Raw genomic sequence first — 23,695 nt, 5'->3', positions numbered from 1 at the left:
ATGATTATCTTATGTACCCATAGCGACTGGCACATCTCAATATAATAGTCTTTGAAAGTTTCCATGCTTCTGATGTCTCACATCTGTCACATCTGCTGAAGATAAAGAAGTCATCCCCATGAATCCTTGGCAAGTAACAATACAAGGTGAGAGGGGAAACTGAGTCATGCATTTTCTTTCATAAAAATACATCAGAAGTTTACCAGTTTTCCACATTCCTTAACTATACTGCTTCCTAAGTATCAGAGGCCCTACTTAAGATGTGCCATGCTAATGATATAATAAATAATAGGCAACAACTGACACTGACATACGTCACTATTATATGTATCTAGTAGCTCGATAACCTCTGATATTTGGCTAGCTCTGAAAACAATATACTCTTATGTTAAAAGAAACAGAGCAAAATTATCTGCTACAGTGATTGGGATCTGGCCTGCTTAATACTGGAAACTCCAAAAGCTATTTTTTCTATAGAATGTAGTGGAAAGTTGTGCAAAAATTCGACTTTCAGAATTTTCTAATGACTGAAGTGAGCATGAAGCTGCGCATCATGTTCACTTGTGGCCCTGTGAATAAATGTTCTGTTTCTAATTACTGGACAGAGTTAAATCTTTGTCCCCATTGGTCTTATAAAGGAGCCTACATCTTTTGTTGTAGGATCAATTTTGTACATTACTGTCTTGTATCTAAGCCATCAAAAGTTTAAACTGTTTTTCATACAATTACCCTTCACTAAATTCCACTTGATTATCAATATGTTTGCAGTTGTTTCATCTGATTTTTAGGTACAGAATACTTTAAAAGGTAAAATTTATTTCACTTCCCTGATTCAAAGAGGCTAGTTTGTTCCTTCCCTGCTCCTTGGAGAAGTATAATGGGATAGTTTAGTTGACCTTGATATACTTTTCAGCCATTATGTTGTGGTTATATGCTGTCTGCATTATTCAGAGAAAAACATCGGGTCTTGCAGTCTCAACGGAGCTACCTAGTGACAGTCCTCTTCTTTTTGGTTTACCATGGTGCTTGTCTTAAGCACTTCTAGGATGGCGTCTCAATCTCTTGGGGGTTGAGATGGTTCTGGATCCAGACATTTGTACTGGTGCACCAACATTGAATGAAGTGAAGTATGCCATCTCTAAACTGTAAAATGGCCGCGCAGCCACTGCTGATGGCATCCCCTCAGAGCTGCTAAAATGTGCTATTGATCCTGTAGCAGAATCACTTCACCATCCCAGACGAAAGATGGCCAGAACTGGAACCCTGCCTACTGCCTGGAAGGACGGTATTGTGATCTCATTCTACAAGGGCAAGGGACTGTGCAGTGAATGTAAGAGCTACAGGCAGATCACCTTGCTTTCCGTTCCAGGGAAGGTGTTTGTGCATGTTTTGCTGGCACACCTGGAGCCTTTGCTACATGGAAAGTGTCATCCCCAACAGTCAGGCTCTACGAGGAACAGGTCCATATTAGACACCATGTTGGCCCTTTGCTTGTTGTCGGAGATGCATCGTGAGTTCAGGAAGCCCCTGCATGTAGTGTATGTTGATCTTAAGGCTGCATTTGATACAATAGACCGTGTCGCGTTATGGAAGGTCTTAAAGGGCATAGGTGTCCTTATCCCTCTGCTGGACTTGATTAGAGAGCTGCATAATGGAACCACTGCCCGTGTTTGTTGGGGGAACCAGATGTCAGTGCCTTTTAAATCAGGATCTGGTGTTAGGCAGGGTTGCGTTTTGGCCCCTGCACTTTTTTTTTGGTCGGGCAATGGATTTCATAATGTAGCATTCCGTCAAGTCCATAGGCATTGAGATCAGTGATCTCTCACTCACAGCCCTTGACTACGCTGATGACATTGTTCTTTTAGTACAGAGCCCTGACAGGTTTCATGAGGCACTCCAGCATATGGAGGGGGAGTTAGCGAAGAATGGTCTCCATGTTTCATGGTCAAAGACAAAACTGCAAAATCTAGGACTGAGGTCCACCTGTGACTCCAATCACTTTGAACAACAACCACCGTTGAATCAGTTTCCAGCTTTTGCTATCTGGGTTCTATACTTACCAGCTTCTCCAGTTCTCACATGGAGGTTCTCTATCAGATTGGCATTGCAACGTCTGCCACGGGCCATTTACAATGGATATGGAATCAACATCATCTCAGTATGACAACCAAGTTCAGGATTTATTCGAGCTGTACCCTTCCCATACTGTTGTACGGGTGTGAAACATGGACACCACGCCACGCATACTGGACAAAACTGAAGGTTTTCCACACAAAACGTCAACGTTGTATATTGGACATAAAGTGGAATGACTTCATCTGTAATGTGGATGTTTATGGTTGTTTGGGTTTACAGACTACTGGGGCCACTGTCCGCAGGCAGCACCTTACGCTTTTTGGACATGTTGTAAGGATGCTGCAAGACGTTCCAGCGAACGCCATTCTCCGGGTGGCTTGTAACGTTTGGGATAAAATCCCACCAACCGAGGGATGGAGGCGGCCCAGAGGCAGATTCCCTATTACACTGGTTCATCAAGTCTGTTCTGATGTTGGACTTTCAGGCTGTCAAGCTTTCGCGGTTGAACAGGAATGTACCAAATTGCAAACGATCGCTATGGCCGACTGTCTGGCTAAGCGTAGAAGAAGAATGCTGTCCCAATCTATCACGCAATACTCAGTACACTGCTTTGTTTCTAATCAATAAGGGGGTAATTTGCATAATACAAATAGCCCTGCAGCTGATGGTAATATGCAGATATTAAAACAAACCAACAAAAAAACCCTATTGGATTATGTGAAGACTGGCCAAATAGCCAAGAAAAAGCTCATGTTTTTAATCTTTATTTTGAGTGACCCTCCTGTTTGAGGCATTCAGCACTCAACCTTACAAATATTACATTTAAAGAAAAAACATAAAACGTCTCCTCTTAAAATTGCTGATGTTGTCCTACTAATTACTTAAATGGAAAACTAACTTTGTCTTTCATTTTCTACCCTTTTTCCATTGTTTGTTTTTGGTTAGTCAGACAATACTCTTGTCAGCAGCTTCCTTTCATTGGTTCTTTATATTCAAACGAGCAGTGTTGGCAGAAAGTGTATTTGCTGCTTTAAAATTCACATGGAGACCATTCACTGCTTTTACCTCACCCCTTCTCCTCTGCGCACCCCGAACAGTCCTACTTCTTAACTCATCTCACTCTTATTTAAGACTACTGCTTATACTAAATGAATTGCATTATATCCTTCTCCATATCTGTTTTTGTAAGGGAAGGTTTTTTCATAAAGTTAGGAGAATGATTAATTCTTAAACTAGTGGACATCGGAAATAACTTTGTCATGGGTAGTTCATTGATTCAAACCCATTGCAAAAATTCTTCATGCATCTGAATGTGCTTGAGATGTTGTCAAGCTTAGTAAAATGTAAGTTGAAACCTACTCTCTGTAGTTTGAGAGTAAACCCCTCACATAGGATCTGTTGGAGTTGTTTATAGTTTGGCATGTTTGTAACTTCAATTTCCAGTTCTATGATGTCCAGTTCAGCAATCCTAACAACCATCAGTTAAAAGTAAAATTTACTCCACTGCCCCTTGTTGAAAAACTTGCATATTAGCTCGGAGTTTTTTAAATAGTAACATCACTCCCTTAGTATTCTATGACTTCAGGTTACTATGAGTCAAGGTGACAGCGTGGAAAATCACAAAAGACTAGGAAACAACTTGATCACCATTACTTTTAAATGACTGTGCAAGTTCATCGATTCATAGATTACAAGGCCTGTGAGTAGGGGTGGGAACGATTGTGTTCATATAGTCTAATTTCTTGTATAACACAGACCATAGGACTTCCCGGGATTAATTCCTGTTTGTCCAATAGCTGTGGATGAACTAGAGAATATCTTTCAGAAAAAAAATCCAAATCTTAATTTTAAAACTCCAGTAATGGAGAATCCACCATAATTCTTGGCAAGTTGTTTCAATGGTTAATTACTCTCCCTGTTGAAAATTTGCGCTTTATTTATCGTCTGAGTTTGTCTTCCAGGCATTGGGTCTTGTTCTAACTCTGGTAGGTTGAAGAGCCTACTATCAAACTTTGGATTCCAGTGTAGGTACTTACAGACTGTGATCAAGTCACTCCTTAACTTTCTCTTTGTTAAACTAAACAGACTCAAGGAGCTCCATCACTATAAGGCATGTTTTCCAGTTCATCAGTCGTTCTTGTGGTTCTTATCTAAACCCTTCTCAATTTATCAACATTCCTCTTGTATTGTGGACATCACTACTGGAATACTGTGTCCAGTTCTGATCACACTAGTGCAGAGGTGGGCAAACTACGGCCTCCGGGCCCCTCCTGCCCGGCCCCTGAGCTCCTGCCCCAGGAGGCTAGCCTCCGGCCCCTTCCCTGGTGTTCTCCCTCCCCCACAGCCTCAGCGCGCCCTGCTGCTGGTGCAATGCTCTGGGCGGTGGGCTGCGAGCTCCTGGGGCAGCGCAGCTGCAGAGCCCGGCCTGAGCCCGTGCTCTGTGCTGTGCAGCTTGGCTGTAGCGCCGCCAGCCACTGGTGCTCCAGGCAGTGCGGTAAGGGGGCAGAGAACAGGCATGTGTGTGTGTTTGGATAGAGGGCAGGGGAGTTTGGGGGGGGGGGGGGATGGGGGCAGGGCACTCAGAGGGTGGGGAGCAGGGGGGTTGAATGGGGACAGGGGTCCCAGGTGGCCAGTCAGGAAGGGGGGGTGTTGGATGGGGTATGGAGGGGCAGTCAGGGGCAGGGGTCCCCGGGGGGCTGTCAGGGAACAGGGTGGGTTGGATGGAACAGGAGTCCCAGGGGGGCCGTTGGGGCGAGAAGCAGGGGGGGAAATGGGGGGGGGGGCTCACACCCCTCCCCTAACTGGCCCTTCATACAATTTCTGAAAGCCAATATGGCCCTCAGGCCAAAAAGTTTGCCCACCCCTGCACTAGTGCCAAATCCAGAGGTAATATAACCTCCTCACTCAAGATTCCCTTCTATATTCATCTGTTATAACCTTGGGCTTCTTACACTCTCCAGGCTCGGGTAACTGTTGTCATCACCATGCTTTGCCCTTGGAAATTTTACCTGTATGTCATCCCTCACTGCTCCTTTATTCCCTGCCCTCGGGATCAGAGTACTCACTAAAACGATGGTAGGTGCTCTTCTAAGGCCACTGCAGGAATACCCAGTCATCAAAGCTTCACTCCAGACTTGATTAGCAAATTCCATTAATTACAAGTAAACCCACAAATTAACTAAGTTACTGTTCATCTATAGTCTAGGCCCTGGGAAGGTGGCATTTATAGTCCCCAGTGAATTAATATCTGGTGCCTTGACAGTCCGTTCCTGGCATCTGCAGCCAGGTCCCAGCATAGCCCACCACTAGCCAGCAAATCTCAACTCTGCCTTCCAATGGTCCTCCCCCAGCTACTGGAATTTGGACCGTCTTACCAGCCACAAGGCCTTTAACAAAGTCTTCAGACGTTACATTATCATGTCCACCCACAGTTTACTTCCCCTACAAATCCTGTACATAAAATAATACTAACTGAACACATTACTTAACATATTCCACAACATCCAAGGATCACATAGTGATTAGTCCTTTTGGTCACAGCATCACACTGGGAACCCATGTTTAGTGGATTATCCACTATGACCCCTGAGTTTTTTTTCAGTCACTGCTTTCCAGGATAGAGTACCTCATCCTCTAAATATGGCCTACATCCTTTGTTCCTAGATGTATATATTTACATTTCATACAGTGGATAACACTTCTACAAATACTGTTTTTCTATGTAGCGAAAGCAAAGGGGAATGGAGTTCTAGTATTCTGTCTTTATTATCCAGGCTCTTGTATAGCTTCCGTCACAATAATATCCATGTATATTGTCAAGTTTTAATGTCCCAGTTCATAATCATGACCTGGATGTCATTCTATCGTAGCAGTTACTCCTGAGGACCTAGTCTGAGTAATCATCACAGGCTTCAGTTTTTTTGAAGGGTGTTACCAGTTTTGCCCATTACTTTGGGGTACACTTATTTACTAAGGTTACTCTTTGAGCCGCACTTTCATGCTGCCACCCTCCTATGCCCCTGTACTCAGCAGGCCGGGTCGAGCCGCAGTTTCATGTTTCAGTTGTACTGGTAGTAACCCACTGGATGAACAAACCCCACAGGGTTCTGTAATTCTGTCAATGTGCTGCTTGTGTCACTTGCATTTTCATACGGAGTTCTACTTCTTCCTTCTGCAGGTTCTCTCCCAGTGGAGCTATCATGCAGGACCTAGGTCCCCCAGGGCTGCGTTCCTCCCACCCCAGAAACTAACTCACTCTCTCTCGCTCTCTCTCTCTCACACTCACACACTCGTCTGAGCGAACCAGGTCAATCAGCACTCCCAAGCTGACCCCTTATGTGACTCTGGACTCAACAGGCTGGGTCGAGCCACACTTTCATGTTACCGTTGTACTGGTAGTAACTCACTTGATGAGCAAACCCCACAAGATTTTTGGGTGCTACAGGGACCCTTAGCTTAGGTAAGAGGAGCGTTGCTGCAGAGCAAATGAGGAAGCCAAAAACACAAAAGAGAGAGAGGGAAGGAAGCAATCATCTTAACCATAAAGGTTATTTATTGCCTGGTAATAACCATACAAGGAGAGCCAAACAAAACAATTAAAATATTAAATCTAGCTTAAATTTGATTATAAAAGTCAGGTTTAGAAAACTATATCTGATCACACAAGTTAGGGTTACAAAGCTATACCTAGAGTAGAAAAAAAAGAGAGAGAGAGTTGGGTTTCTCACAACTCCGTGAAACTTGAATCGATCAGGGGTCCCAGCTGGGTGGTGGTAGCTGAGGGTCCGGAGTGCTGGAGACAAGCAGAGCCCCCAGCACGATCAGTCAGGAGAAGATGAAGTCCCAATGGAACTGATGCAGATTTTGATCCAGGGATCAGAACCCTTACTTGAGCCTGGGTAGGGGATTTTGTAGGGAAACAACAAGGTTCAAGGGAGAATACTAGATTTGTTTATGGGTAAAATGATGGCTCAAGGGAGTATACCAAAGTTGTTTTGTTCAGGCTAGACCAGTAGTCCCCAACCTTTTTGTGGCTAGTAACACATTCATGTTTTCAGAAGAGCGTGGTGGGCGCCAACAATTTTTCAAGGCTTATTTTGTATCTGTACATTAAATAATACGAAAAACATTAAAGTGAATGTTTAAAATGAAATATACACGAGTTAAGAGGCAAGGTACTGTACATCTGGGGTCAGGCTTGGGTTATGGGGGGCGTTACAGGTATAGTTTGCAAGGATGTAAAGATACATACATATCGCATAACCTGCATAGACCCAGATTGGGGTGCAAGAGTTTTTAAATTGTCAGTGGATAAGTGGGCTCAGGTACGCCACCCATGGAATGAATAAGGAGTCCAAGTCAGTATCGGTGTAGCAGATAAGTACATGGGTGGGGTACCCTTGGTCTGTCAGGGAAGGAAGTGGGTTGTTTCCCTGGTCGGCGGTCTTGGTTACTCAGTGTGGTATTGACGGTGTCCTGTGATGTGTTCCGTATAAATGTCTCTGGACCACCTGATGGTGTCGGACACCATGAGCTGTCTCATGAGCCGGGCGTAGCGTTGACCAACTCCGCACGCTCTCAGAACTGGCTCGTTGTGGGGGTCCCAGGAGCCCAGGGCTCCCACGATCAGGGTGTGTATCTGGACCTTGTAGCCCTGGGCTCTCAGGGTCTCGGCCAGCGGGGTGTACTTTGACGTCTTCCGTGCCTGGGCCTCGTGGAGGGCCGGTGACCGGTTTTCAGAAGGCACCCTTTAAATACTATGAGTCCAGAGAGAAGAGAGAAGCCGCGAGGACAAAGAACATCGGTGCCCACAGTCCCGGAGTACTCTGTCCCCAGCAGGTGTGGGGCCCCGGCTTCTCTCCCCTGCTGGGCACTAGGCAGGCCCTGCGCCTGCCGGGGCAGGGCTGGCTCCAGGTTTTTTACCGCCCCAAGCAAAAGAAGGTTTTAGCTGCCCCCCACCCCAGCCCTCGGCTCTCTCCCCTCCACCCCTTCCCCGCCGCACGCCCGCCCCCTTCTCCCCCCCAGTTCTCTCCGGCTTAAGCCACGGCATCGCGCCTGCCTGGGACTGAGAACACCGGCGCCTGCAGTCCCAGAGTTCTCTGTCCCCGGTGGGCACGGGGCCGTGGCTTCTTTCCCCTGCTGGGCACTAGGCGGGCGCATGTAAATGCCCCGACAGGCACCATGGCACCCGCGGGCACCACATTGGGGACAACTGGGCTAGACAATAGAACTGCTTATTCCTGGCTGTAGGCGGTGTTCTTTCCAGGGAGCTCACAATGCAGTTAGGCAGCTTCAGTATTTTGGACACCAGTAAAGGATTTATTACTAGAATTGGTCTGATCATGCCTGCATACACCCAGCTCAGTAGTTAACATCTGGAGCAGAGATCCCCCCATCCTGCAGTGCTTCCCTGCTTCTCTGGTCCCAGAGTTCAGTGTGGTTCTTGCCTTGGAATCTGTTTTCCATTCTGTATGCTAAAGGAGATGCCTCCCTGTCCCATCTTTGATGCAGATGAGGCTAGGGGAGTTGCCTTAATCCTGTCACCCTTGTCGGGAGGGGTTTAGGTGCATCTCCCACTGCCTTTTCATTGCTTTTTATAAGTCTTTCTTCTGATCGGTTTTGGTTCAAGCAGAGGTGGGGGGTGGGGTGGGGTGGGGAATCTTTCGTGAGTCAGATAGGCTGGATACACAGAGCTGACAGGTAACAGGGGCATCTGCAAAACTTCAATTCAGAGCTGTCCCATCGGCTTATAGGCTTGTTCTCTTCCCCTCCTTTTCATAATTGTTACTAGTAAATTGCATACTGATGAACAGAGTATGTACCAGATATCTGAAATGTGCTTTGGTATTTCAGTGAATACTATGGCAGCAGGAGTGATTGTGTGCATCATCTGTGCAAACACTGCTGTAGCATGTTATGGAATTGAGTTCTGAAGTGGAGCTGATTTTAGCTGGTTTCAGCATTCCATATTTTGGCTGGCAGGAACAGTGATTGTCAGACTGTGGTTTGAAAATCCTTTTTGTATTTTAAATAGAATATTATATAATTTTAATGTTATGACATCCTATTCATATTTAGAAATGACTAGTTTTTCTTGGAACAGAACTGAAGACTTAATGTTTGACCCTTGAGGAGTTTTTTATCAACTTGAAGACCAAAACTGTGTACCCAGCTGAAAAACCATGATTTTAGAAGCCCAGTAATTTGACAGCCATGAAAGTTAAGAGACAGAAAAGGCCTTCTAGGTCATTTGTCTGCAATGGAGGATTGCTTTGTAGGTATCATCTGTCATAAACCTCTAAGCACAGAAATGTGGCCTCTCCTAATGCAAAATATTTTAAAAAGAGGGTGCTGTAACAAAGGGTATTCTTACATAGGTGGGGAGGTATCCTGCTGAGATTTGTTGCTTGCTGACAAACTTTGGTGGTTGTTGTTTGTTCATGAGTCAAGAAACAAGAAATCAATTATCTATTGAGAGGTCATTGTTTAGTACTGAATATTCAATATTGGCTTCTGGTTTTAGTACATTTTCAGGCAAAACAGAGAATATTCCTTTCCTTAAACTTTCCCCAGGCTCACTTGAGCCTCCACAAAAGAACCTAAGGGAGAGCCAGCCTCACAGTTGGAAAAAAGAAAATGTCAGGGGTAATGATACTTGAGTTAATTAAATAAGACAAATCTTAATTTTTCTAGAATGACAAAAATGTCACCTGAACACTTCTGCGTCTTTCTCTTCCTACTGGTTATGTAATAGTCTATTATATCATCTTTTTTCATATTGGTAATCCTTTTTGGTTACTGGAAATCAGACTGAGCTACTACAGATAAGTAAACTCAGGCAGTGTCTACACTACAGAGTTTTGTCGATGAAAGTTATGCCGCTTTAATTAAAGCACCTTAATTAAACCTCTGTTGATGTCCACGTTATGCTCCTTGTGTCGGCAGAGCACATCCACATTAGCAGCTCTAGAATTGACACAGAGCAGTACGCTGTGGGTAGCTACCCCACTGTGCCACTGGCCACAGGGTGTTTTGGGAAGGGTTTGCAATGCCTCTTGGGGCAGGTACAGTGTCACATGATGCAGGTTTCTCAAGCCTATTGTTCTATGGGCATCCTACTAGATCGCCAGCCGCTTTTCAACTGAAGTGGGTGGGGAAGTGTGGGTGGGGGAGGGGGAAGTTTGTGTGACAGGCACTGTGTATGTGTGGGGGAGACAGAAACAGTGTGTTGGGGGAGTGTGTGTCGGTATGCTGTCTCTCAAAGTTCAGACAGCAGCCTGAGCAACCAATTCTGAGGCAAGGAAAGGGGTCATCTTCTCTCTCTTCTCTCCCCCCCCCCCCCAGTTCCCTGTAAGCTGTGCAGCAGCCTATTTAGCGCTGCACAGATGCACAGGGAACCTGTCTGGGCGGGGATCTGCCATGGCTGGAGGAGGGGTGCCCCTTCCCCCGTCCCCAACTCAGCCTGCAGCCCAGACCTGCTGCGGCCAGATCGGGCCCAGCCTCAGAGAGATGCCTATCCTGCTGGGGCCGGGGGAGGGGCGCCTATTCTGCAGCCCCAGAGCTCCTGCGGCAGGGAGAGGCACCTTTCCCCGCCAGCCCAGGTGCTGCTGCTGGGAGAGAGCGCTGGGGAGAGTTCTCTCCCCACTGTAGCCCCAGAGCACCCTCTTGCACCCCAGATCCCTTATTCCCAGCCCCACCCCAGAGCCCGCACCCCCAGCTGGAGCACTCACCCCCTGCATCCTAACCCTCTGCCTCAGCCCCTCATCCCTGGCTCCACCCCAGAGCCCACACCCCCAGCCCTGAGCTCCCTCCTGCACTCCAAACCCTCAGCCCTACCTCCACCACATTAATTTTGTTATGTGCAAAATTCATTCCGCATGCACATGGGTGGGAAAAATTAGAGGGAACACTGTACTCTCCACTGTCCACATCAGCCTCCAACTCTGCTACAGCACAGCAGTCCCTCTCCCCCCCCCCCCCCCCGCAGCAGCAGCCCACTCTGCCTGCTGCTGTGTTCCTAGTGCTGGGGAGAGCAGGTTTCCACATTAATGGTTCTGTGATTCCCTTAGAGTTCTCCCACAGCCTCCACGGATACCGGGAGCAGCTGTGAGCTCTCCATGCTGAGGAATGTCAAAGCTTCCAGGAGTTTTGAAAGGGGAGAGGTACATGCCTGCCTAGCTAGGTGCAGGGCAGCTGAGTTCAAAACAGTGAGCGGAGTGGTCGCAGTGGGGATTGTGGGACACTGGGGGAGGCCAATTATGGCGACATAACAAATGACAGTGTCTACACTGATGCTTTAACTTTGCTGCGAAAAGCTCTGTGCCTCTTGTCGAGGTGGCTTTATTTTGCTGCCAAAAGCAGCTTTGTAGTGTATTTGTGTTGTTGGCAAAAGGTAGTGTAGATGAGGCCTCATATTTGTGTAGTCCATATAAGTTATTTATTGGTTAAGAAGTTTCATTGTGGAAAAACTAAACTAACTAAGTAAGCAGCATTCAATTGTAAAGTTTGTGTCATCTGTAGAACTGTACACAGGTAAAAGCCTTCTAGTTTTTGCTTCAGAAGTTCTGAAAGCTCTCCCAAAATTAGGATCCTAAAACAGTTTTGAGATTATAAAATTAAACATATTATAGATGAAATGTTAATTCACACTTCACATTGCATTAAAGAAATGCACCAGCTACAGTATCTGATTAATCAGTTAAATAACTTACCCCACTTATTGGCCTGATAACTAAGTTTACCAGACCTAATTGAAAAATACCTGTATCGCTACAGCCCTAACAGTCATGCACCCTTCAGTTAAAAAAAAAAAAAAAAAAAAAAAAAAATACACAGATGTGCACTGTTTATGTAATAAATCTAATCATAACGTTGTTAATATGTTTCAGATTTGATACATTTCTGTATCTGTTTTCTTCTCTCTCTGATGTATAGTCCCTTTTATCCTTTTCTCTTATGTTCCTTACCATGTGTTCTCTACCTTCTATTTGCTGTTGTCCCTCAGATTTTTCACTCCTCCCTCTTCCACGTCAGTGTAAAAATCCCCTTTTCTCCCCCGTCCTTACTCACAGCCACTCAGATAGTTCCTCATCAGTTTATGCCCATCCTCTTATACATAGGGTTTAAAACCCACAGAAGACTAAACGACGACAAGAGGATATATTGTCTAGGGCAACAACTAGGTAAAAGTCAGGTAAAATTAAAGGCTGCTCTCACTCTCAACCCCTCTGTCTGCAGGTAGGAAGGAATATAATCTCCCTGTTTAACCCACATAGATCCTGGCTGCTGCAAGGCTGGCAGTGACAATAGAGAGTGGTCTTGGCTAATCTACTCTTTCCCTGTCTCCTTTTTTTCAATCCTCTCATTATCTGCCTTTACTGCGTTTGCTCAGAAATTTCCTAAACATAAGTAGAGGGAAATTGATCTGATTCTTGAAAGTTTTACTGCTACCTATAAGGTTTCAGATAGGAGCAGTGATAGCTCAGTGGTTTGAGCATTGGCCTACTAAACCCAGGGTTGTGAGTTCAATCCTTGAGGGGGCTACTTGGGGATCTGGGGCAAAATTGGTACTTGGTCCTGCTAGTGAAGGCAGGGGGCTGGACTCGATGACCTTTCAAGGTCCCTTCCAGTTCTAGGAGATGGGATATCTCCATTAATTTAATTTAAAAAAAAAAAAAAAAAATTGATCATAGTACTGTGTATGTCAATATGCAGTTTTTAACCAAAGCTATGAGCAGCGGCACAGGCATTTGTGCAGTTTGTCTGCAGACTTAAGGCATTGCTGCATGGATTTACACCTGCTCCATGTTCGAAAACTTCTGTTTGCAACCGTAAGGGCTAGAAACTTACTTGAATTTCAGTGATAGCTTTGGGATCTCCAGAAGTTGATGGCACTTGCCCCCAATTTTTGGAAATTTTCCAAGACAAGTGGATATTTCAAGTGCTGTATATTACTATTATTACTGCATACATTCACAAAGTACTTATGACCATGTACTATTCTTTCTTTTTCAGGCACCAGAGGAAATCTTACGCCACCTGCAAAACATAGTAGACTTCGGAAAACACGTCATGAAACAGTTTTTTGGAGAGAAATATGTTCATTATGGGGTAATCATTTTATCCTTTAATTTACATAGTTTAAGTGCTTATCCGTTAGTCTTTTTAGAAACATTCTATAGGTAAAGTGATTTTGCTTGATGCAAGGTATGCAGACCTTTTTGTGCATGTTGTCCATATGAGATGCACAGCTTTGACCAGAACTCATGCTCTGCACTACATTGTGATCAGATCACTAGATTTTGCCCCATGGATTGAGCCATTGAAGATTATCAGTTTGGAAGTATTGGTGGGGGTGGGAATGAAAGCTTTCATGCCTCTAAATTGGTTCATATGTGGAAGACTCAGCCATCTGAGGTGGCTATGTACCGTTTTGCCACAGATTTGGTGGGAGAGAGAAGAGATCTGGTTATAGCGGTTGCCCTGGATTACAGGGCAAGGAGGGCTCTTGTTTCCTGGTGGGCCAGATCAAGGTGGCTTCTTAAGACCTCAAGACTGGTCTACACTAAGAGTTTAGGTCGACTTTAGCAGCGTTAAATCGAATTAAGCCTGGACATGTTCACACGACGAAGCCCTTTCTTTCGACTTAAAGGGCCCTTTAAACCGGTTCTTTACTCCACCTCCGACGAGGGGATTAGCGATAAAATCGGCCTTAGCAGATTGGAATTGGGGTAGTGTGGACGGAATTCAACGTTATTGGCCTCCGGGAGCTATCCCACAGTGCTTCATTGTGACCGCTCTGGACAGCACTCTCAACTGAGATGCACTGACCAGGTAGACAGGAAAAGCCCCGTGAATGTTTGAATTTCATTTCCTGTTTGCCCAGCGTGGAGAGCACAGGTGACCACGCAGAGCTCATCAGCACAGGTAACCGTGATGGAGTCCCAAGATCGCAAAAGAGCTCCATCATGGACCGAACTGGAGGTACGGGATCTGCTCGCCATATGGGGAGATGAATCGGTGCTAGCTGAACTCCATAGCAGTAAACGAAATGGCAAAATATTAGAAAAAGTCTCCAAGGCCATGAAGGACAGAGGCCATAACAGGGACGCACAGCAGTGCCGCGTGAAAATTAAGGAGCTACGGCAAGCCTACCACAAAGCCAGAGAAGCAAACGGAAGGTCCGGGGCAGAGCCGCAAACTTGCCGCTTCTACGCGGATCTGCATGCCATTCTAGGGGGTGCAGCCATCACTACCCCAACCGTGTGCTATGACTCCTTCACTGGAGAAACACACAGGGAAGAGGGTTCGGGGTACGAGGAAGATAGCTAACAGCAGCAAGGAAGCGGAGAAACCGGTTTCCCCAACAGTCAGGATATGTTTGTCACCCTGGACCTGGAACCAGTAATCCCCGAACTCACCAAAGACCCTGAGGGCACACAGGGGACCTCTGGTGAGTGTACCTTTGTAAATATTACACATGGTTTAAAAGCAAGTGTGTTTAATGATTAATTTGCCCTGGCAATCGCGGCCAGTACAGCTACTGGAAAAGTCTGTTAACGTGTATGGGGATGGAGCGGAAATCCTCCAGGGACATCTCCAGAAAGCTCTCCTTCAAGTACTCCCAAAGCCTTTGCAAAAGGTTTCTGGGGAGGGCTGCCTTATCCCGTCCGCCATGGTAGGACACTTTACCACGCCAGGTCAGTAGCACGTAGTCTGGAATCATTGCATAACAAAGCATTGTAGCGTATGGTCCCAGTGTTTGCTGGCATGCAGACAACATCCATTCCTTATCGCTCTTTGTTATCCTCAGGAGAGTGATATCATTCACGGTCACCTGGTTGAAATGGGGCGATTTTATTAAGGGGACATTCAGAGGTGCCCGTTCCTGCTCTGCTGAACTGAAATGTTCCCCGCTGTTAGTCACGCGGTGCGGGGAGGGGTGAAGTGATCATCCCAGAGAATTGGGTGTGGGAGGGGAGGGGGGTTAGTTGGGTTTGTGCTGCATGTTAACCCGGAAACCGCAGCCCCTCCTTTTACATTCCAAACCCATTTTAAATGGCCAACCCAATTCATGCTTGATATGGGAAGTGAGGGTGCTGCTGTTTGAAACCATTCCCACATGTTAAGAAGGTTAAAAACGCCCAAAGACTGTGGCTTACCATGGCTGCCTGCAAGCCGAAATCTGTTGCCTGGCACTGCGTGAGTGATCTCTCACACGAAACCGGCAGGCCCTCACTATAAAAGGAAAAATGCGACCTTGTAACGAAAGCACATGTGCTGTGTAATTTGAACAGCAAAATCTAACGTGAAAGAGTGTACCCATTGTTCTCTAAAATGTCTTTTTTAACCACCTCTCCCTTCTCCTCCACCAGCTGCAAATGTTTCTCCTTCACAGCGGCTAGTGAACATTAGAAAGAGAAAATGGAGGACGCGGGACGATATGTTCACGGAGGTGCAGATGTCCTCCCACACTGATAGAGCACAGCAGAATGTGTGGAGGCAATCCGTGTCGGACTACTGAAAAGCACAATATGAACGAGAGGAGAGGTGGCGGGCTGAATCGCGGGATGAGCAGAGCAAGTTGCGGGCTGAAGATGATAGGTGCCGTCAGCTTACAGACAGAAGGCAAGAGTCAATGCTCCGGCTGCTGGAGCATCAAACTGATATGCTCCAGCGTATGGTTGAGCTGCAGGAAAGGCAGCAGGAGCAGAGACCGCCGCTACAGCCCCTGTGTAACCAACAGCCCTCCTCCCCAAGTTCCATAGCCTCCTCACCCAGACGCCCAAGAACACGGTGGGGGGGCCTCCGGCCACCCAGTCACTCCACCCCAGATGATTGCCAGAACATCAGAAGGCTGGCCTTCAATAAGAGTTAAAGTTTTAAAATGCAGTGTGTCCTTTTCCTTCCCTCCTCCCCTACCCATCCCGGGCTACCTTGGCAATTATCCCCCTAGTTCTGTGATGAATTAATAAAGAATGCATGAATGTGAAATAACAATGACTTTATTGCCTCTGCAAGTGGTGCTCAAAGTGGGGAGGGGAGGGTGGGGTGGTTGGTTTACAGGGAAGTAGAGTGAACCGGATTGGGGGGGTGGAGGGATCATCAAAGAGAAACAAACAGAAGTTTCACACCATAGCCTGGCCAGTCACAAAACTCGTTTTCAAAGCTTCTCTGATGCGCACCACGCCCTGCTGTGCTCCTCTAACCGCCCTGGTGTCTGGCTGCACGTAATCAGCTGCCAGGCGATTTGCCTCAACCTTCCACCCTGCCATAAATGTCTCTCCCTTACTCTCACAGATATTGTGGAGCGCACAGCAAGCAGCAATAACAATGGGGATATTCTTTTCGCTGAGGTCTGAGCGAGTCAGTAAGCTGCGCCAGCGCGCTTTTAAATGTCCAAATGCACATTCCACCACCATTCGGCACTTGCTCAGCCTGTAGTTGAACAGGTCCTGACTCCTGTCCAGGCTGCCAGGCTTCATGAGCCATGGCATTAAGGGGTAGGCTGGGTCCCCAAGGATCACAATAGGCATTTCAACATCCCCAGTGGTTACTTTCTGGTCCGGGAAGAAAGTCCCTTCCTCCAGCTTTCGAAACAGAGCAGAGTGCCTGAAGACGTGAGCATCATGTACCTTTCCTGGCCATCCCACGTTGATGTTGGTGAAACGTCCCTTGTGATCCACCAGGGCTTGCAGCAGCATTGAAAAGTACCCCTTGCGGTTTATGTACTCGTTGGCTTGGTGCTCCGGTGCCAAGATAGGGATATGGGTTCCGTCTATGGCCCCACCACAGTTTGGGAGTCCCATTGCAGCAAAGCCATCCACTATGGCCTGCACGTTTCCCAGAGTCACTACCCTTGATATCAAAGGGTCTTTCATTGCCCTGGCAACTTGGATCACAGCAGCCCCCACAGTAGATTTGTCCACTCCAAATTGATTCCCGACTGACCGGTAGCTGTCTGGCGTTGCAAGCTTCTACAGGGCTATTGCCACTTGCTTCTCAGCTGTGAGGGCTGCTCTCATCCTGGTATTCTGGCGCTTCAGGGCAAGGGAAAGCAAGTCACAAAGTTCCATGAAAGTGCCCTTACGCATGCGAAAGTTTCGCAGCCACTGGGAATCGTCCCACACCTGCAGCACGATGCGGTCCCACCAGTCTGTGCTTGTTTCCCATGCCCAGAATCGGCGTTCCACGGCATGAACCTGCCTCAGTAACACCATGATTTCCACATTGCTGGGGCCTGTGCCTTGTGAGAGGTCTATGCCCATGTCAATTTCCTCATCACTCTCGTCGCCGCGCTGCAATCGCCTCCTCGGCTGGTCCGGGTTTCGCTTTGGCATGTCCTGGCTCTGCATATACTCCAGGACAATGCGCGTGGTGTTCATAGTGCTTATAATTGCCGCGGTGATCTGAGCGGGCTCCATGATCCCAGTGCTAGCTATGGCGCCTGGTCTGAAAAAAGGCGCGAAACTAGTATCTGACGGACCAGGGGAAGGAGGGAGAGAGGGAGGGAGGGCCGAGTGACGACATGGTGTACAGGTACAGGGAATTAAAATCAAGAAAGGTGGCTGTGCATCAGGGAGAAACACAAACAACTGTCACTCAGAATGGTCCCCCCCCCCCCAAAGATTAAACTCAAAACCCTGGGTTTAGCAGGCCGTTGATTTCCCGAAGGGAGAGGAAGCAAATGAATACAGAACAAATCTATTTTTTACATCTTAAGCTGGCAGCCGACGGTGCAGCATGACTGATAGCCACTGCAGTACGATGACGACGGATACCAGTCGTAATATACCATCTTCTACCAAAAGGCAAGGGGCTGCTGCTGTGTAGCAATGCAGCCCCACGTCTGCCAGCACCCAGATTGCCCTCGGCCTCTTCTGGGTGCTTAGCAGAAAATACTGGGCGATTGGCAGAAAATAGCATACTACGACTGATAGCCATCATCATTGAGACAGTTGTATGTCTGCCCAGGTGCCCATGATTGACAGCCTCTGCAGTACGATGGCGACAGATACCAATCGTGATATACCATCTTCTACCAAAAGGCAAGGGGCTGGTGCAGTGCAGCCCTACGGCTGCCAGCCCCACGGCTACCAGTCATGCTGCACCATCTACCGCCAAAAGGCAGTTAGCTGCTGCTGCTGTGTAGCAATGCAGTACCATGTCTGTCGGCACCCAGATGACATATGGTGACGGTGAGCTGATCTGAGCAGGCTCCATGCTTGCCATGTTATGTTGTCTGCACAGGTAACCCAGGTAAAAAGGCGCGAATCTATTGTCTGCCGGTGCTCTGACGGAGGGGGAGGGGCCTGACGACATGTACCCAGAACCCCCCGCGACACTGTTTTGCATCATTCAGGCATTGGGATCTCACCCCAGAATTCCAATGGGCGGCGGAGACTGCGGGAACTGTGGGATAGCTACCCATAGTGCAATGCTCCAGATGTCGACGCTAGCCTCGGTACTGTGGACACAGTCCGCCGACTAGAGCACTTAAAGCATTTTATGTGGGGACACACACAATCGGCTGTATACAACAGATTTCTATAAAACCGGCTTCTATAAATTCGACCTAATTTCGTAGTGTAGACATACCCTCAGACATGAGTGAGACACACAGGAGAGATTTGTGAAGAAAATTAAACCTCTCATTCTGGAATGTTGGTTGTTGAATTAAATATTTTTACCTATGTAAATTTTCCATTTCAGTTGTGAAAGGATAGCATTAATTGACCATCCTCAAGCACATGAGCTTGAGTTTAGAATACTCTACATCTTCATGTCCATAATTACATTAAAAATGAAGTCCCATTCTGTTTCAATAGGTTTTTATGGCATAGAAGTTACATCCATGAGTTTTTATGGTACCAGACTCAACCTGGTGCTACCTGTTTTCACTGTTTGTACTGTCATGAATTACTGGGAGTGTGGCACATCCAGCTCACTGAAATGAGACAGGGGTCCTGTTGAAAAAATAGTATATGACCATATGTGAAAAATGTGGGCGACAGCTGTATCTTGAACTAATAGTCTGTATTTCTTTCTGTATGATTACTATGATACTCTCTGCTACACTGGAGGCAAAGAGTTAACTCAGTTGTGGGTGGTTTTACACATTACTAGGAAGCCAAACTGTAACTTGAATTCAATTGTTGATGCTCATAAAATGTCTGTTTGTGAAGTGGGGGGCACTGCCTTTGGGTCAAACTGAGAGGCAGGGATGCAGTCTGCCTCACTGGCAGTCCAAATGCCTGAGGCATGAGGGGCCTACTTAAACTTGCAAGGAAAGATAAAGGTTTTGGTAAGAACATGTATAGGCATTTTTATTTAATTGTTTCCCTCTTTGGTTAAATAAATGGTGGTTTGTTTTGAGCAAACTGGTTACTGCATTTTCATCCTGATCACAAATGCTAAAGGGAAGTCTACCATGGTGGCCATGACCCAGCTGGGCCTGCTGAGGACATGGCTGGTGAGGAGGGATGCTGTGAGCTTGCAACGTAGTCTAAAAGTGGGGTGAATTAGAGGGATTCCACTGTAAGAGAAGTACAGGCCTGTCCCTTGGAAAGGGTACCTGTAGGGTGATTGAGTGAGGGATTGGTGACTGAGTACACCCCTGTGTTCACATCCTAAACACGATTGTAATAATCTTGTACAAAATATGCTGTGTGATGTATCATTTGAAAACTAGTAACTCACTGGTCAATAATATCATGGTAAAATTAATGTAGCAACATTACATGTAAAGTTATGAACATAAGCTGAAGTTATGACTGAAATATGTTTATCAGACAAATCTGGGGAGGAGGCAAACCAGTGTCTCAAAGACAAAGGACAAGGCAACACTTCTAGCCAGGTATCATGACAGTTGATTGGCAATCACTTTCAAGTGGCCATTCTTTGGCAGCAAAGGAGGGCAGAAACAGATGGCTTTGCATTTTAACAAACAGCAGCTTGGAACCTCTTTCACCTCAAGAGCCCATGTCTCCATCCTCACTGCTGGAAAGAACTTTATCTAGGGGTGACTCTCAGGAAAATGCATTTCAGAGGGTGACTGGACTATAAACAAGAGGGGTAAAAACACCTCAGGAATGCTCTCTCACTCTTTCACCTGAGAAGACAAAGGAAATAGTCCTTTGGGGGCTGATCCTGACTTAAAAAATGTGGTCAGCAGTGTTGCTGGGAACCTGTGGTAAGAATTTTACCTTGAACCAAGTCTGGTTTCTTTAGTTACTAGTTTATCTTCTTTTCTCTTGTAACCATTTCTGACTTCAATGATTTATATTAGTACTCACTTAAAATCTGTCTTTGTAGTTAAACTTATTTTATTCTTTAATCAAAACTAATCCAGTGTTGTGTTTAAACTGAACTGTTTTAGCTGAAGTAGCAAACTGTTGTACATTGACCCCTTACAGGGGCTATGGACCTCTAATAACTTAACTGCCCAGGAGAGGGCTGGACAGTGCGGAACACACTTTTTGGGGAAAATCCGGGACTGGGAGCATGTTGGGGGTCACCCTGAAAGTAGTAACCAAGGTTGGTGGAAGCTAATGTGTGACTGGAGTGTGGCTGGAAGGTGGCAACTATACACAGCCACTCAGGGTGTTACCTGCAGGCTGGAAGGCTGTTTGTGAGTGGCACAGGTGGGAGCTACAGCAGCAAAGCATTGTGAGGCACCCAGGGTTGCAGGGCAGGTGGTGACACAACCCCTCACTAGTCTGGATTGGATCCCGGAATGTCATAGGGTCAAAGGCATAGCTCGCCCTGAACCATAATATCATGTAATTAAAGACTATCGTAGTGTATATGTAAAAAGGAGACAAATTAAGGCAACATTAATTCTGGCATTTCCTAACTTTGGAGTGTTTGACGTTGCAACCTAAATAACATTATTTTAATGTAGCTTTGTTGTATGTAATGTCGTATAGCTTACAGGGAAACTATTTCACAGACATTTTAATGGTTGCATCTTAACTATTTTATTGGGACCACTTTTTTTGTTCTGCATATAAAGTCTTAGTTACCATGAGCCTGAAAATGCAAAGCTTAGAAGAACCAATTTAAAATCTCTAAAAAAATATTAAATAGCCTTTCTAGACCCAATGACACAATTTTAATGTCTCTCGTGACATTCTGGAGCTATAAGTGAATGCTGTATGTCCAATTCTGAAGGGAGAAAGCTCCCATTTCTATCCTGCTAGGGTTATGAGTTCTGTTACATAGGTAAATAATATCCTTTCTGGACCCTGACACAACTTGTCAGGAAATTCTATATTTGAGGGCAGAGGAAGGTAAAAACATTTTCTGGTCAGTTGATTTAAAAAAACAAAACAAAATCCTGAAATTGCTTAGAATAAATTCCAGTGTAAGAGTATTTATGGTAGGGGGGAAAGTTTAGGTGAGGTAGGATAGTGTTGTGGGTTAAGATACTTGACTGAGATTCAGGAGATATGGGATAATTCGTAAGTTGGCTATAGACTAAGTGTTCTTGAGCAATTCACTTAATCTTGCTCCACCTCAGTTCACGGTCTGTAAAATGCGGATGATACTTTCTACTTTACTAGGATATAATGAGGATAAATGTAGGTGTTTTGCAAGGTGTTTAGATACTACAGTGACTGGAACCATAAAAATACCAAGATGGAAAAGGATATGATAAAATTACTTAAGACCTGATTCTTCAGTTAAGTCACCTGGGTATCATTTCCATGTATGGAGGGCATGGGGAGCGGCGCGGGTGGGAGAGAAGGGTTATTGCCTCTAAAGATTGGCATTGTCAACTTTGTTTTATATGGATATAAATTTTAGAAAAAATTGGCTTTAAACATCATTATTGTTCCACTGGCAGCTTTATGCCTTAGATAAACATAGAAGGAACTAGAACTACCTGTTTTCTTGGCTCTGTCTTGTGAGTAAGCTGCTCATTTTTGTAAAATAAAAGCTCAGTGGAGCTTGCAGTATAAATAGGGCACTAGTTTTACTTTTTATACTGTAGTAAAATCTTGTCTTTAATTAAAAAAGGCAGATTTGGAATATATCTATAGAATATATCTATTGAACAACAAAACAAAAAGCTAAAACATTTAACACCGCTAGGACACAACAGGGACTAAAGCTGTTGGCTTCTTTCATACCACATATAGCTAAATCAACTCCACAATGGGGGCTGACTTCTGAACACTAATAACATAAATACATTCCAAAATACAGTATTAAACTCTGCCCACTCTTCAAGTCTACCTTTAATATAGCCCAATCTCTTTTGGTGTGGAAGAGGAGACACAAATGTAGTAAACCCTATATCTAAACTGCCAAATTAGGGAAAATGTTGTATTTGAAACTTTATGTGGAATTACAATTCAAGTGGACTGTGCAAATGGTTTTAATGCAATCATTTCAGTAAAATAAGAGAATACTATTATATTATGAGATGATACACAAACTCCAGATTGTAACCATTCATGCAAGAGAATTAGAGTACCCGTCTAATACTTATTAGCACAAGGTCAGAGATGCAATTTTCTTTTATTATAATTGAGATAATGCAATTATGAATGGAACCCTGCCTGACCTGTGATACATCATTACTTAATCTATCGTAATCTATCGTTTTTGACTTCAAACTTGTTTTGTAAGCATGGGCTGCCCAGCCTGTTTCCCAGTGTGGCATGTTGGAGGAAGGGGTCTCTTCTTCACCCATCCCTGCCCTCTTTTTCTACGGAAGGATGGTTAATCTTCAAAATGTCTGGCTTCTTTTTGCTCTTTTTCTGGCTGATGAATTTAGCCTGGGAGAGCCTAATATTTTTAGACTTGTAATCCATTGCTCCTTATTTCAATTCTTTGATAACTGAGTTGCTTCCATGAGTGAGGAGATGAGATCTAGTTACACTATAATCTATAAGTTCCTGGGCGCTCTTTGGTTGCTGTGCTAAATCCTTAAATACAAGAACTTTGCCAGTTTATAAGTACAAAGACAAACTGATTTGTTACTTTCAGAAAATGCATAATGTTCCTGTAGTTGCATGAAACTGACAAACTGGCGAAGGGCTTTTTCTGTGTCTCATGCCAGCATATGGTATTGCTTATCTGGTCTCCTCAGACACTCAGGGTAAGATGAAACTTGTACTGTTTTGTAGGCTTGAATAACAAACAAAACTCTCAACCAAACAAATGGCTTGTTATCAATTGAACTGCAGTGAACTTATGTAACGTTTTGACCCACTTCGTTGACACCCATCCAAAATTTTATGTATTTTTGTGTATTTCCATGTAAAATTTTATTTGAAGATATTTCCTTTTAAAAGAACCTGTCTGTTTAAAATATTAAAATTTTGTGTTTTAGGAAGTTGTTCAGCTACCTTTGGACTTCGTAAAACAGCTTTGTTTAAAGATCCAGTCTGAGAGGCCAGGTAAAGATCCCATTGCTATAATTAAGATTCTTGCATTCAACTATAAAATGTTCAGTTAAATTGCATGAGAAAAATTTTATTTCTAAAATCTGAGAAGGAAAAGTTTTTTGATAGACTAAATATTTAATCATTGCTGTTGCCTAGTACTTAAAGGGACACTGTCAACTTGAAAATCAGACTCTTTGGAAATGTTGTATCTATTGTAACTAAAT

General features: G+C 45.1%; 1 protein-coding gene across 3 annotated transcripts in view; it reads left to right on the top strand.

Moving 5' to 3' along the window:
- IPPK (inositol-pentakisphosphate 2-kinase) overlaps positions 1-23,695 on the top strand; it is a 100,592-nt gene that overhangs the window by 44,541 nt on the left and 32,356 nt on the right. The window contains exons 3-5 of one of the 3 annotated variants that reach the window (XM_034775706.1): positions 24-146; positions 13,090-13,185; positions 23,417-23,483. In XM_034775706.1, the coding sequence (XP_034631597.1) occupies positions 13,147-13,185; positions 23,417-23,483 (106 nt within the window). In that variant the 5' untranslated portion in view covers positions 24-146; positions 13,090-13,146. Of the gene's footprint in view, positions 1-23; positions 147-9,088; positions 9,350-13,089; positions 13,186-23,416; positions 23,484-23,695 lie in introns of those variants that run through there. The other 2 variants (XM_034775705.1, XM_034775704.1) reach the window with 2 other exon arrangements.

The sequence above is a fragment of the Trachemys scripta genome, chromosome 7 (genome assembly GCF_013100865.1).
Source record: "Trachemys scripta elegans isolate TJP31775 chromosome 7, CAS_Tse_1.0, whole genome shotgun sequence".
Classification (NCBI taxonomy): Eukaryota; Metazoa; Chordata; order Testudines; family Emydidae; genus Trachemys; species Trachemys scripta.
This window is presented reverse-complemented; position numbering and strand designations above follow the sequence as displayed.